Below are 15007 nucleotides of genomic sequence, written 5' to 3'. Positions count from 1 at the left end.
CATGCACCAACGTCATTATATTGTAACTGGTTTCGACCAATCACAATGTGAGGATTCAGGACTCTTCCGGTATGATCATTCTTTGCGTTTCGTCAGCCGAAGTGTGGAGCAGCGTGTGTTCATTTGAGCACAGCGAAATTCTCCATCTGCTTACAGAAATAGTGTGATATCAAGGTGATATGAGCGCAGGCTTTATCATATTTATATATAGATCGCTAAAACGTGGTATTTTTTTGTTTAAATTGTCTGTTTTCATTTCATGTTGTCCCCTTCGTATGACCGGCATGCTAACTTGCTACACATAGTAATGAATTGAGGATAGGGGTATTGATGCTGCGGATGCACACGTGTGTCTCTGTTGGCTTCCTAGCGAGCGATGAAGAACCCCTACCTCTACTAACCCGGCTGTCACTTAGCTGTGATGCAGGGATTTATAAGCAGTGATATGATATGTCTTCTCTGGTCCAGGGAGTGGCATATATTTAGCCTCTCTTACTGTGAATCGGGCCGGTCAGTTTACACTCAATGCTGGGGCTATTTTGGGAACCTGCTGCCATTAGTTTAACTGTCGTGGAAAGGCAACTAGTTTCTGCAGTTAGCCAGGCGAAGAAGTTACACGTGGGGTGGCTTCTACTGCATCTTAATTATGCAAAATATACTCCATTCGTAATATTGCAAGAGAGTACTGATAACATTTTACCATGTCTCCTAAAAAGGTGTGGTTGCTGCGTGACAGGTTGTGTTTCTCAGTTAATTATGTAATGCATTAATGTGAAAGTGGGTATGATTGTTTTTCTCCACAGATGCCTCCAAAGAAGGGTGGTGATGGACCAAAACAACAACCCCTGATTGGACGTTTTGGGACTTCCTTGAAAATTGGAATTGTTGGGTTACCAAATGTAGGGTACGTGTCTCTTCCAGCTGTCATTTTGGCTTTATGCATGTGATGTGTGCTATTTTATTATTAGGATGGTGACTCATGATCTTGGTCCATTATGAAAATGACATAATCCTGTCACAGGATGAGCAGTGGTTTTTGAATGGAAACAAATTAGCGCTGTGTCCGAATATGCCTGCTTTCATACTATATAGGATGCGAAAAACAGTACGCCAAAAGAGTAGTATGTCCTCTTTTTATCTTCAAAAAGTACCTGGATGACCTACTACTTCCGGTGAGATTCAGTCCCATGAAGCCATGGGAGAGGAGTTGTGAATGGTCATGTGACAGTGACAACATGGCAGATGTTCTACATCCAGATTTCATTCATACTACCCAATTTCATAATAGAACATACTTTTTAAACAGTGGAGAAGTAAGTTTTAAACCAAATGTAGTACATTCTAGACAGTGGGTTTTCGGACGCAGCTTTGGTCTCTGTATATATAGCAAATACTTGTTCATTTGTTATGCATAGCAAAATGTCAGCGATCCATGTCCTCGTCTTTTATCTCAGTTAATTTGTATGTGTTTCAGAAAGTCAACGTTCTTCAATGTTCTGACAAAGAGTCAGGCGGCGGCTGAGAATTTTCCCTTTTGCACCATCGACCCAAACGAGAGCCGTGTGCCCATTCCAGATGAGCGCTATGACTTCCTCTGCCAGTACCATAAACCAGTCAGGTGCTCACTGCATAATACAATTATCAGCACATTCTGCTCCTAGACATCAGTGACATGATCTTAATTTCTCTTTTACCTTTCCCTCCAGTAAGGTTCCAGCATTTCTGAATGTGGTGGATATTGCTGGCTTAGTAAAAGGGGCCCACGCAGGCCAGGGTTTGGGTAACGCCTTCCTCTCCCACATCAGCGCCTGTGATTCCATCTTTCACATGACACGTGAGTAGATTGCCATTTCAAACTTCAAACTGTATTTTATCAAATTCTTTATCTGTAAGTTACCATGTAGTTGCAAATAAATGTGTGACACTGTGAGTGAGAGACATAATTCAACAATATGTGTCAGATAAAAACCTAAACTTGTTGATATAAGAGATGAAATACAATCAAACATAAAACCTGATGATATGTATATGAAACTGTTTTTTTGTAGGAGCTTTTGAGGATGAAGATATTATCCATGTTGAGGGGTGTGTTGACCCAGTTAGGGATATTGAGATCATTCATGAGGAGCTGAGGTTGAAGGATGAAGAGATGATTGGGCCAATCATAGATAAGCTGGAGAAAACCTCTGTCAGGGGTGGAGACAAAAAACTCAAACCTGAATATGTGAGTGAACTATAGATCCCAGTATGCATCTGACCACTGCAGAAATAAAACATGCTTCCTTCTTTAACAGAAAGCCTGCCGAGACATGCACTGACATTTTCTTTTAATGTTTTCTTTGCTTGCAGGACATCATGTGTAAAATAAAGTCCTGGGTGATTGATGAAAAGAAACATGTCCGTTATTACCTTGAATGGAACGACAAAGAGGTTAAAATCTTTTTTTTGTCATTATTTTTCATCTAAAATAGAGATGGAGGAATGAGTCCTAAAACCTGGAAATGAGTTAGCGTTTTTGCCCTTCTTATGGATTTTTGAATGTCTGAAATAAGGTCTGTGATTAACACAAGCTCAAGATACTTTTATGTTTTATTCTAAGACATAAAATACATCAGTTATAACCCACTCATATCACAAACAGGAAAACTCATCTACTCACTTATGTTTATACTTGTGCTTTTTACTTCTGGCGATTGTATTAAGGCCCTAAAATTCATTTAACGTTAAAGAATCATAAACTTTTGTTTGTCACACAACTTATTTTCTGCAATGGAAAAATCCTATTGGCTTTTTATAGAGGGAACAAGGGTGATGTTACCTTCTGGGTTGGCCTACAAAAATATATCATACCTGCAGCACTCTATACTCTGCCTGAACTTGCTCAGATTAAGTTTTGTTTATACTCTAACTGTTTTTTTGTTGTTGTTTTTCAGATTGAGGTCTTAAATAAGTATCTGTTCCTGACATCCAAGCCAATGATCTACTTGGTAAACCTCTCAGAGAAAGATTACATCAGGAAAAAGAATAAATGGTGAGATGACATGTTAGCTGTTTATCTTCTGTTAGTGAATCCTTTCTGTGCTGGTATTACACATCATTTGGACCATGTGAAACAGGTCTCAATCTACTGGCCAGCGTGCCAATCCTTCTTCAAGTGTTAAAGGTGCAGTAAACAAATTCTGAAAAACACTGTTAATATATTTTAAATCAATCCAAACAAACACACCTTCATTGCTCCGCCCCCAAAATGCATGAACATTAAATACATGGTCTCTTTATCATAGCTAAAGTGATGCAAAATAATGTTTTGCGAAGATAACAAAGGAACGTCAAGGAGGAACAAAAAATGTACACATATGCAAGCAACAGTTTGTAGTTTACCAGCAGCACACCAGCTCCAGACAAACAATGACACTCAACACTGTCCTGTTACTATAATTAACATTACAGCATATCTTGGTTCTGTGAAACATGGCAAAACCAATGTTACTCACGTGTGGAGCAGAAACAACACGACCTCGACGTATGTTTTCAAGCCTTCCCACTTGGGTCTCTCTAATATTAACGCAGGTCTCAAAGCCTGATCATTACCCTTCTTCTTCCAGTGAAATTCCTCTGAGCTTTTCTCTTTTATAATGTCTCTCCGCCCTCTCTCTCTCTGACTACAAGTGTGTTGTGCTGCATGGTCTGATCCACTTTCAAGAACGTTTCTCAGAAAATTGCTTACTGCACCTTTAATAGTTTATCCTTAAATTCACCTTCTAAAAAAATGTGGAACCTGTACCCCGTTTCTAGTTTTGACACAGCACAGTTACACAAGCTATTTTATTTTGTTCATCCAACTGAGGCGAAAATGATTTACAAATGTCTTATGTTAATTGATTATGTATATCTTTAAATAATTGCCTGTTACATCATAGCCTGATAGTGATGTGTCTTGTCTCTTATAAGGATAGTCCACCAAAATATAAAAATTCTGTCATCGTTTACTCTCATGTCTCATGTCAAACTTGGATGACTTTCAGTCTTTTGTGGAACACAAAAAAAGAATGTTGTGAACTAAACAGTTTTGGTTTGGAAGTCAATGGGAACAAAAACGGTTTGGTCACCAACATCTTCAAAATATCTTTTGTGCTCCACAGAAGAAAGTCATACAGATTGGAATGACAAGGTGAGAAAATGATGACAGAATTTTCATTTTTGGATGGACTTTTTGGCACGGCTTCCTGCTTGATCTTGAATTGCGAATGCGATTGTCAAGTAATACAGTCTCAGGTGTCATTACTCCAGTACACTTGTAGAGCAGTATGTGATGGAGAGATGAGTCGCTCAACATAACTAGCAAATAACTATGTAGTCCAAATTCATGGTTGTTAAAACATTTGTGCTGCAACAGTTTAGCTGGTCCCCGATGGAGAACTGGCTTTCGTCCCCCGATGTAAAACATTTGCTATCTTTTCTTTTGTAGGTTGGTGAAGATCAAGGAGTGGGTTGATGCTCATGATCCAGGTGCGCTGGTCATCCCGTTCAGTGGGGGATTTGAGTGCAAATATCAGGATATGACTGATGAAGAGAAACAGAAATATTGTGAGGAAAACAAAACGCAGAGGTCAGGATTTGCTCTTTGCTCAATTTAAGAAACTTCATATTTTTTCACATGCAAAAAGCATTTTCAACAGTACTAAACTGATGCTCTAATGTCAAATCATATTTTTGGTCATGCTTAATCTCAGTAGTGATATAATTCTTCCCTTGAAGTTTTTCACGTTGTGTATTTTTTTTTGTTTTTTTGTTTCAGCATTCTGACTAAGATCATCAAGAATGGGTATGCGGCCTTGCAGCTGGAGTACTTCTTCACAGCAGGACCTGACGAAGTCCGTGCATGGACCATCAGGGTGAGCAAAGCACATGTTCACAGACACAGTTTTACATGGGATATATTTCTGATGCACCTCTGAAACACCTTACAGAAAGGCACCAAGGCCCCACAAGCAGCTGGAAAGATCCACACAGACTTTGAGAAAGGCTTCATTATGGCTGAAGTCATGAAATTTACAGACTTTAAGGAGGAAGGCAGTGAAAACGCTGCTAAAGTAAGATCTTAAAAAGAGAATAGAAAATAGCATAGATTTTTAAAGGTTGAAAACTGAAAATGTGTCGAATACTTGCAGGCTGCAGGGAAATACAGACAACAGGGACGGAACTATGTTGTGGAAGATGGTGACATCATCTTCTTCAAATTCAACACACCTAATCAACCCAAGAAGAAGTGAAGTCATCCTTATGCCAGTTGGTTGGAACGTACCATCTGTGGCACCTGCTGCGTCTCTTCATTTATGGCTTCGGAACATTTAAAACACAGTCACACCTTAGTGGTTTATTTTTTATTTTATTATTTTGGCTGATGGCTGAAATAAATGTAAAGGCTGGTCTGCTTACAAAAGCTGCATGTCACACAGCAGTTTATTCTAATAAAACACTTCCTCAGACCAAAGTGTTTTCTGTTCAAGGTACTTTCCTAATCGTCTCATACATTTATATTGATTGTGTGTGTGCTGCATTGATGTCAGATGGGATTTATAGTATTAAGCTGCTGTGAAACAACACATTTATAGAGATTAACTTAAGCAAATATATTAGCAATACAGAAACCATCTGGGAGGAAAAAATAATTGTAATAATGTTTAGCATTTATGTGCTGCTTGATTTTTGTGCTGTTGAAAATCGACCACCAAACAAATTTTATGAATATTTGCTAGATGTACTGTTCTGTGTGTGTGTGTGTGTGTGCGCGCAAAGTGGATGGGACAAGAGGCTGCTCACTGCACAGCCATGGGTGGAGCGAGCATAAAATCTAACTCCCCCTCTCTAGGTGTAATTTGGGTGTAATGGGTGGAGCTAGAAGGTCCAACTAAACCCTACCCATAACTCTATCCCTCCACCCATTAGATCCATAGGTGGAGCTGGACTAGGTCAAGCTCAACCCAAGACGTCAAGAGAGGCGGAGCTAGACATCATTTGGCTCTGCAGTGGGCACCACTTGGATCGGACCGATCGCCACAACACTTGTAGCCAATCAGCAATGGGGCGCCTATCCGCTCATGATGAGGGAGGAGAGAGATGAGGAAGCGGGACATTTGTAGAAAGAGTGATGGCTGAGATATTACCAACGAGGAAGAGGTCAGAGAAATATTATTGGAACAAGAAATGTTACGACCAGGCAAGAGCTATAACCCGCGTTAATATAGGAAAAGCTTCCCAGCGCTGGAGAGACTTTAAAGAGCGAGAAGGCCTGAAAACGGATGCTGACGTTGCTTTGTTTCTGCTTGATACGTGAGTAACATTTCACAGAACCAAGATGATGATGTTGTTGTTGTTGTAATATTAGCTATACTATAGTAACGGGACAGTCCGGTGCGCTAGCTGTTGTGGTTGCCTGTTGAGCCTGTTCGTTATCCTGGCAGAGCAATGAGGGGAGGCGTGTTTCTGTTGGGTAGGGCACGGGGTGTATGGGGTTAGAATTGTTGCATTATTCCAAATAGATTGAGATTCACAAACAAATGTAAAGAGATTCACAAAAATTTATCAAATTCACAAATAAATAGAGTAAGATCCACAAAAAATGTAAAGAGTTTCACAAAAAAATGATAAAACTCACAAATACTTAAAATAACATTTGTAAATAAAAGTAAAAATATTTTTTATAAATATTTAAAATATATATTTTTTTAAATGTGTTTTATGTCACAAATACAACTCCTGGCATTTATTTGTGAACCGCTTTCTGTGCATTTGTAAATCGCTGCACACATTTGTGAAACACTTCTAGCACCACCGTTTACTCAAGCCAATCAGATAACGGCCACATTGAGCTGACCCTTCGCTAAGCCCCGCCCTCCTTAGTTACTGTTGCTACGCCTGTCAAGCTTTTGCGCCTGGCACGTCTATTACAGTATGTATGCACCGGTTTCAGACATTCCCAAGGAGATAATTAGTCATTTTTGGCGAACAGGTGAAAATCTGAGAGAGCAAGACAAAAGGGACTGCAGAATGCATTCGAGGGATATATCCACGACATAATATGCAAACGATTAGAGAATAATTTCATCAAAATTGAAGCTAAAGCCTATAACGTTAGGTCCCAGCGCAAGCAGCAGCCGTCTCATACGCTGACCATTCAAATGGGAAACACACAAATTGAGGAACAGCTATGTGCATGCACAGCAGGGTGAGTGAAATTAGAAAATCTAATATTTATAAATCAAACAGCTTATCCATAAGTATTGTGGAATAAACACAAGACATTAGCCTGACCACTTTGCAATGATAACATTCTCCCGCTTATATTTTTAGTGCGCCAGGCTACAGCTCACACGTCGTGGGTCACATAAGTGACTAACGTTACTGTTATGAACTGATTAAGTTTGCATACTAACCTTTTCCTTGGAGATCTCCGGCAAGCCCCCTGATGTTCCCTCCTTTTACTAACTACCTTTTACTTATACTAGAACTAACACCGGGAGAGTCGCGATCGGATTGGGGTACTAGTTTAGCCGTCGATTAACAAAATGCTGAAATATATTTTTAAGTAACGTTAAGTTATGTCAGTGAGCCTCCGTCTTGCCTTTAATCACACTGCTTGATCCACGAGCTGGACAATAACTTTATTCTAGAGCTGCTATAAAGCCAAAACACTTTACTTTTAATTTCCTATTATCAATGTAAAGCTGCTTTGAAACAATCTACATTGTACGCTATATAAATAAAGATGACGCCCGGCATTTCTCCCCTTGGGTTTTAGGTTTCGGGAAGAGAACAAAATCCATCACCCCGTCCAAACTTTTACGATACCGGGTATCAGATTTGCACAATCCATACGCATAACGCATGGGCATATTTCCCTCGCTCGAAAGCTTGCCAGACCTCCCGCGCCTAGTTACGGTTGCTAAGCCACGATTGGCCAGTGGCGGTTTTCGGGCGTGGCTTAGCGAAGGGTCAATTGTAGCACGTTCTCACTACGACCAATCACGTTAGGCTTTTCAAAGTGTAAGGCCCATAAAATTGCTTCAGTAAAATGTTTAAAATTTCGTTAGACCATTGATACCAGTGTATCAAGCCAAGACACATTTTTATGAGCCTTTGAAAATGCTGCTTAAATCTCTGTTATGGGAACAACGCGTTATGGAAGCGTCACGTTATTCATGATAGAACAGAAAAGCATCAATAAGTTGCTGACTAATGAATAACTGTATTCAACCTCGTGATAAATACGCGAGTTTGTGTAATATACGTGAAATTACTGTCACAACAGTCCACAGCTTTTCCCACTTCTTCAGTCAAGTTTTAAATATGCAGCAGGTCCGTGGATCTATTGATCTATAGAGCATTAAATATGTTAAATAGTATTTTAAATATTAAATACCTATACTACTCCCTTTGTTTGTAGAGAAGATATAGGTGGGTTCTTTTTAAACGTGTGACATGTTGTTGCCTTCCAAGATAGGCCTATATCATGCATTTGAAAGTGAAATGCCCAGCAGACAAGCAATTTGCATTTATTTATCCGTTAAAACACTTGATCACACAAATAATATTTAATATGATTATGAATCAGACTTAATATTTATTTTATTGTAAAAGTTACTTACAGCATCCAAAATAAATGCAAAGATGCATTTTTCCGCATTGCATTAGCCACTCAAAAAAACCCTAGTAGCCTACACGCTGATGTTATATCTTATATACTGTTATATCTTCAATGATGGTCATTTGGGCTGATATTTGGTATTCTACATAATATTTGTGTCCTATAGCTTTTTGTCCCCACGATTGTGATTTTAAAATACAAAATCATCCGTTTTGCCATTACATCGTCTCTACCTCGTGCGAGGCTGTCTACACTGGACAAAGCAAATCTGCATATTATGTGTCCTCCGTGTAGTTGCATGTAGTAGCCGCTACTTCAGAAGAAGAACGGACATCCGTTTACTGTCAATGAATCATCGTGTCGCGCTGCGCCGCGTCCATTGTAGACTTATGAATTTTCATGTAGCCAGCACTAGCGAATAAGGAAGATTATAGACACGTCATATATCTGCAGGTAAGAAAACAGACTTCATGGGCAAAATGTGTTAACATCGCAAGCATGTTAGTTTTACATTATTTGAAACCGCTACGGCAGCAGGGAAGATATGGGGCTATTTGCTTTTGACGCCCTGTGTCGCGCCGCTTGAGTCCGGTGTGGAGAGGGTGTTATGATGCTCGCTCGGGATCTGTGATGATCATAATTTGTGTGTAATCCTGAGTTTATCCTGATGGAAATATAAAGAAGCCTTAAACTCTAACAATCTTTTGGAAACAGTGCTTTTTGTGGAGGAACTTTTTCAGACATTTGGCTTTGTTCAGTGGATTTCTGGATGCAAAATATGGGACCTTCTTAATGTTTCTAGGCCTTTCAAGAAACCTAGTTACTGGGACCAACATTGGAACAGAGCATCCATTGTCTAATTATAAAGTAATAACACTAAAACATTTATGGCTGAGCTTTTACATTTTCATTTTGTATACTTCATCCATGCAAGTGTCTAGATTTGTTTTGTTTTTTTAAATGTCATATAATCCTGAATATTTTCATTATCAATATTTTAGTCTGTTTCAGGGCTTATGACACTTTTCCCTTCTGTTAAGTGTTCAGTTATATTTCTGTGGGTGGTTTTTTTTTTTTCATGTCAGCTGTTACTCAGCATGTCAAAGTTTTGTCCTCAGACTGAAGGGGAAATCATGCTAATTTGTATTGTTATAACAAAGTATTGAATAAAGCTCTGTATAAGTTTTGTATGCAATGTAAAAGAGTATTAACCCTTTATTTAGTCAAATAAGCTATAATGCACATTTTATAATGAATGAATACATTGTTTTACGGTGTGTACTTTACTCTTAACACCTTTTACCTATTTATTTATTATTCTCAGGTAAGGTAAAGAAAGTCAAATCTGACCTAAACCGTAAGCATTCAAAAGGTACTTACAATTTGGTCAGAAGACTCCTCTGTGGTATGTTCTCATTAAAAGTCTTCCAGCATCATAAATCTCAGAAGGCAGATTTTGTAATCAATTAAATTTCTTTTAATTGGTTACTTTTCTTTTTATAATAAACAAAAATATAAAGGCAAATATAACTTCATCGTTTAAGTATAAAATACAATAATCATGTTTTGAAACAAAGGTGTAGTAAGCTCTGGGCTTCTTATCTTCTGCTTGGGGCTTCTTGTCCCCAGCTCTGGGCTTCTAGGCGTCGGGGGCTCTGGCGTATCAGTATCCCGAGAGGCAGTCAGTTCATTCAGTCTTTTATACTCCTGTTGTTTTCAACAGACGTTAGGTTGACACTCCTCCAAAGTTTCCCAGATCCTTCTCCAGGCAGGTGCAAGCGGTCCATCTCTTCATGTCCTTGAACTACAGTAAACTCAACTAAGATGGCTGAGTTCTAGGAGTCCTCTAGTGCAAAATAATCACACTTTTCTGCTCCTCTCAACATGGGTTGGCACAGTCACATATACATACATAACCAATTACTGTACATCTATGCCAAAACAATATAAGCCATCTTTTACAAACAAAATAAATAACAACATTGAATGCAATGCATTATATCCAATACACTGGCTAAATATGTGTAACAAAAAGGCATCTATAATAAACAGGGAGGCAGGTAATTGCATTTTCTTGATATTATACAACAATACATGGGGGCCACCTACAACACACCAAATACATCCGTGTGCGAACACACATCATCTCATTGGTTCTGTCCTATCAGTTGCAAATAAATACAATGGTATTACTATTATTATTTTTCTTATTGGTATTTTTTTTGACACAGTAATGATGGTAACTCTGGTGTAATATATTATGTTATATAATATTATTAAGCTACAACAATTGCTGGAACACAAAAAAAAATGTATCATGGTTTTACCATGTAATATGGTAATACAGTGGTATTATCTATAAATTACAGGAACGTCTGTCTGTCTGTGTGTGTGTCTGTGTGTGTGTGTGTTAACCACATATCTCTCGAACCGTTAGTCCGATGGATTTCAAATTCGACAGGTGTCTTGCCACGGGCACGAGTAGCCTAAGTGCCAAGTTTGACGTTGTTTGGATGAGAAATGCTAAAGATATCGTTAAATATATCATTTTTTAAAGGTTGTGGTTTAAAAATAAACATTTTTAATGTTTATTTTTAATCAGTCAAAGAAGCCCCAAGAAGGTTGTGGTTTAAAAATAAACATTCTGACATAAACACTCTGTCAGCTTCACTGTTTACTTCTGAATATTGTAGTTTGGTTCCAGAACGTGATAAATACATTTTGATTAATTTGAGTAAAAATGTGTTTTCTTTACCAAGAAAGTGGCAAGATGAAAACCACTATTTTCTGTTTCAAACTTTCACATAGCATCTTTAGATTATAATATCATAAAAAATTCAAATCCAGATTTGGATTTTCAAAGATCTATTATAAAAACGGATTGTTTTTCCCCAAAAATGCAAAAAATTCATGACACTTTTTTTTCAAAATGCTATCATATTGAAACTGTTGAAATCAGCCATCACTAAGAAATATCTCCTGAACGTTTTTGACGGCGATCAGCTCACAAAAACTGATTTTGCACGGGCACTTTGCACTGCTCCCTGAATCGACGCGCTTATTCATTTGTGGATGTTAACTGAATCTGTAAGTCAGCTATGCTGTTTACTTCTGAATATTATATTTCATTCTGGTGCGCTTAACGTTATCGCTGCTGTGTAATAGTAGCCTATGCTATTCACCAACTAAACATATCCTATTCAATGTGTTCACAGTCTCTTTCACGGGCATCATTTGTAGTAGCCTATTCACAAACTGTTTCCTCAAGCATAGCGTTTTCTCGGAGTTCACTGTGTGCTTTCTACCATGCACAAATAAAAATGTCACTGACCTTTTGCTGTGTAATTGTAACAATGAGCACTCAAACACACCAAACCAACAATTACTAAAAACACACTCAAAAACTGATTTTGCACAGGCATTTTGCACTAGCACTTAGAAGGTTGTGGTATACATAAACACTCAGTCAGCTACACTGTTTACTTCTGAATATTATAGTTTACTCACAGCCATCATTTGTAGTAACCTAGCCTGCTCCCTGAATTCAATGCGTTCACAGTCTCTTTCACGGGCACCAAACCAACAATTACTAAAAACACACACAAAAACTGATTTTGCACGGGCATTTGGAGTACAGCTCATCATTCAGCACTATGGTCCATATCAAACTACAATCCGGTACCATCACTGTACCACAATACTGTTTTGTGTAGGAAGCTAAATTAAAGTTGCATGTTGACTTACGACATTACTCACCTCATGCCAAGTCTGAGTGATAAGATTGAATTTCCTCACGCTGTTGAAATACTCCACAAAGTCAAAACCACCAATACAGTAGACAAACTCATCCAGGACTGCTGTACCATGAGAGGCTCTGGGATGCTCATCCTTGAGTCACACTGACCCAGCAGTCTGCCTTCGCATCATATGCCTCAATCTTATTGGTGGCACTACCGCAACTCCGTCCTCCAATGGCCAATAGGATCGAAGAGGGCAGACGTGGCCGCGTCAGTTGACGCATGAGTTCTGAGTTGGTGGGTTCATCCATGGTGAGCTTCATTGCATTGATGATAACAGGCATGCAGGCTTCATTCTCCATCACTAGTGCATTGCACTTTACACTATTGATGAAGTAGTCTGATGACATCAACCCCAATCGAACCTGAAGCACAAGGGAGAGTTTAGACTTTCAGAGACTGTTGGAAGACTATTACCAGAGCCCGTCTACGGAGAGCCTGCCCACTCCCTATTGAGTCCGATTGTACCGAATGTTGGTTGTAGTTCCACCAGAGCTCCACTGGGGGCGATCGCCCATGAGTGCAGAATGAATGGGAGTCTATGGGGCTAGACGGCTAAATTTGTCTCTTTCACCCGATTGCCGTTGAGAAATCTCAGATTTGATAGTAGATTTTGCAAGTTCAACATGGGTTATAGGTCGAAAGTTGAATGAACGAGTACTTATGTCCTTTCGATTTCTTACAGGTTGAGTTGTTGTTGCCCATAACACGCTAGCATTCTGCTAATGAATGCTGATTGGTCAGTGAAGGACTGATTACGGCCAGAGATACCGCTTGATGGCCTCGTGGCATCCGAAGTGGGACCAGAAACAAACAAAACAAAAACTCGTCTAGCACGTGTGTTTACCTGTGTCAGCTGTGTTGTCGATGCCTCGAGAGAAAAGAAAGTGCAGAGCGCAAAAGCACCAAAGTGACTGAAGGATTGCCGTAAAGCAGTATCTCTGGTCGTACGATGTGTATGACGTCATTGACACTTTAAAATACTTTTTAAAGCAAATAAGTGACTCTAAAAAATCTAACACCCAGCAATGTGTAATTTCTTTGCATCTCCTTTCGAATACAATATTCAAATTACTAGACAAAAAATTATATCCTGAGAAAAGTGGATTTTGATGGGTATACTGCCGTAGACCTCCATTCATTCTGCACTCGTCCTGTGAGCGCCCTCATATGGAACAAGAGTGGAACTGCAACCAGTTCAGAAGCCGGAAGTGTACTGAGAGTGAAACTTCTCGCCTTATTAGACATTCTCTGCTATTACTAAGCAGTTATATGGTGTTCAACAACGAAAAAGGATTTCCAAAATGACTTAAGACATTAAGGGTCCTATTTTAACGATCCAAGCACAAGGTCTAAAGCGCAAGTTAACTTAGGGCGTGTCCGAATCCACTTTTGCTGGTTTAACGACAGGAAAAATGGTCGGCGTGCCAGGCGCATGGTCTAATTGTCCCTATTCTTTTAATGGGTGTGTTTCGGGATTTACGTTCATTAAACCAATCAGAGTCTCATCTCCCATTCCCTTTGAATGCCAGTTGCGCTCGCACCATGGCAGATTCGCTATTTACATGACGGAATTTGATAGTGGAAAGACCGAAGCCATTTCCAGAGCACAAACGGAACTGCTTGTGCGCGAAGTAAAAGTGCGCAAGCAGATCATCTACGGGAAAAGCCGGATTCCACCATATCTTTATGTACACAATAATTATCTTTTACATTGTAGTCCTTTAATTTTAAATATTTGGCATGCTTGTGTGCTGCTGTACGTGCGTCCCTGTGTGTTTAACTCTCTGATGGTCTTCATTTAGAGTGACACTCGTGGTCTTTGGGGTCTCCAGGGACCCCAGACAATAACATGTAATTTTGTAAAAGAATAATAGTTATTTTTTTGGCAGAAAGTGATGCATAAGGATGTAGTGTAACAACGCCCAGTTCCAGGAATGCACTAATATTTTGTTGGTAGTACCAGTTTGCAACAATTATTAGTTAACACTAAGTTATCAACACTTCGAAAAAAAAAACAATTCGTCGTTACACTACATCCTTATGCATCGCTTTCTGCCAGGACTTTTATGTGCTTTTCCCAAATCTCGGAAGTGACCTCGATGTCCGGGTTAGCGGTAGCATAAGCCATCAGGCAAGTGTTATTTAAATAAACTCCTGATGTACTTACAAACTTTGCAATGCCTCGTACAGAACCTATTTAATAGGTTCTGTACGAGGCATTATACTACTGTAGAAGTTTGGTACCCTTCTGGGCATTATTAGTGGGGTAATTTACGAGGTACAATCTGGGTTCCATTAGCGCCTGCACTAATTCGGCTGATATATATAAATAAGCTCTAACTTTAATAATGTTTGACCAAGGGAAAAAAGGCTTCTGGGGGGTGTTTGGCTCGAGGTTATGGTGCAAAGGACCCTAGGTTGATTTTACTCCAAACCAACCCTTTAAGAGTTTTTTATAATATTTGAGAGATATTTGTAATGAAAAACAAGACAAAAATCTCTGTTTTACCTTTGGCAGAAGCACGGCAATGTGTTGCCTCCTGTCTTCTGGTGCATGATT

The 15007-nt window shown here is 39.1% G+C and overlaps 1 protein-coding gene across 1 annotated transcript; it reads left to right on the top strand.

The window, feature by feature from the left end:
• The first annotated feature begins 47 nt into the window (after positions 1–47).
• ola1 (Obg-like ATPase 1) lies at positions 48–5494 on the top strand. Its single transcript, XM_084425326.1, has 11 exons — positions 48–174; positions 804–904; positions 1475–1618; positions 1707–1834; positions 2049–2224; positions 2350–2430; positions 2934–3031; positions 4469–4609; positions 4799–4895; positions 4971–5093; positions 5172–5494. Exons 2-11 carry the CDS (start codon positions 804–806, stop codon positions 5271–5273), a joined length of 1191 nt encoding a protein of 396 aa, XP_084281452.1. The 5' UTR covers positions 48–174; the 3' UTR covers positions 5274–5494.
• Positions 5495–15007: the final 9513 nt, after the last annotated feature.

Source organism: Rutilus rutilus (genome assembly GCF_951802725.1).
Source record: "Rutilus rutilus genome assembly, chromosome: 12".
Classification (NCBI taxonomy): domain Eukaryota; kingdom Metazoa; phylum Chordata; class Actinopteri; order Cypriniformes; family Leuciscidae; genus Rutilus; species Rutilus rutilus.
Note: the sequence above shows the minus strand (reverse complement) of the source record. Positions and strands in the feature narration are given on the sequence as shown.